At 70.9% G+C, this 1,013-nt stretch overlaps 1 protein-coding gene across 1 annotated transcript in view; it reads right to left on the reverse strand.

Annotated features, from left to right (window-relative positions):
• The window catches only part of VOLCADRAFT_95878 (uncharacterized protein), a gene marked incomplete at both ends in the record, with an annotated part of 25,412 nt that overhangs the window by 20,434 nt on the left and 3,965 nt on the right, over positions 1–1,013 (reverse strand). The window contains one exon of the mRNA XM_002954972.1: positions 39–944. Coding sequence (XP_002955018.1) covers positions 39–944 — 906 coding nt within the window. The remainder of the gene's footprint in view (positions 1–38; positions 945–1,013) is intronic.

The raw sequence follows: 1,013 nt of genomic DNA on the forward strand, positions 1-1,013 counted from the left end.
GGGTCGATGTAAACCCCTTGGGGCTCCATCCCGCCGACCTCTCTGTTGCCATCCGCATACCGAGCTAGCAACGCCTCCAGCACCGGAGATATCACAGACACCAGCGACGCCGCGACCTTCCCCGCGTTCTCTATCACGGGGTCCTTTTTCGGCTGTGGCGGTGCCGCCGCCGGCGGCAGCACACTACGCAACCGACCACCGCCAGGTCCCGGCGACGGCGACTTCGCCGGCGTCGCGGGAGCCGCTGCCGCCGCATCTGGCGGTGGCGGCGGCGCCGCCGTCGCCAGCATATCCAGCCCCGTCGTGTGGTCCGACCCGACGTCGTGCCCGTACGACGCTAGTGCGCTGACGGCGGCGCAGACGACGCTGTCGTTGGTGGATCTGAGCAGAACCTCCAGCGCCGCAATGCCGCCAGCGGCGGCGAAGGCGCGTCGTACACCGCGTTCGCGCCCGAGCATGGCGTATAGCGCCTCCGCCGCCACGATTTGGTGTACTCGGATATCGTCTTCCGGTGCCACTAACTCCATAACCGGAAACGGATCTGGCGGCGCTGGAGGCGGTTGGTATTCTGGCTCTGGCTCCGGCTCAGCGTCCACTTGTGACTCGGCGGCAGCCTCCGTCGCCTCCGCGGCGGCGGCGGCCTCGCCTTCGGCGGCGGCAGTGTCCACCGCCGACGCCTTCGGCGACGGCGGTCCCTTCGCCATAGCCGTCGGCGTCGGCGACCGCGTCTGGAACAGCGCCGCGAGCTCCGAATCCTCCGCCGCTAACGCCTCCGCCTCCGCCGCCAGCTCCGCTTCCAGCGCTGCCGCCGCCGCCGCCTCAGCCGCCTCGCGTTCCGCGCGCTCACGAGCCTCCCGCTCCGCACGCTCACGCCGTTCCTTGGCCTCCTCCCGCCGCCGACGGAAGCGCTCCGCCGCCGCCGCGTCGGCGGCATTGCGACGTTCCTGACGGAGGCGCCACGCCCCCACGTCGAGCTCGTGCTGCGCCTCGTTCAGCGCGATAAACTCCGATGT

Source organism: Volvox carteri (assembly GCF_000143455.1).
Source record: "Volvox carteri f. nagariensis unplaced genomic scaffold VOLCAscaffold_47, whole genome shotgun sequence".
Classification (NCBI taxonomy): domain Eukaryota; kingdom Viridiplantae; phylum Chlorophyta; class Chlorophyceae; order Chlamydomonadales; family Volvocaceae; genus Volvox; species Volvox carteri.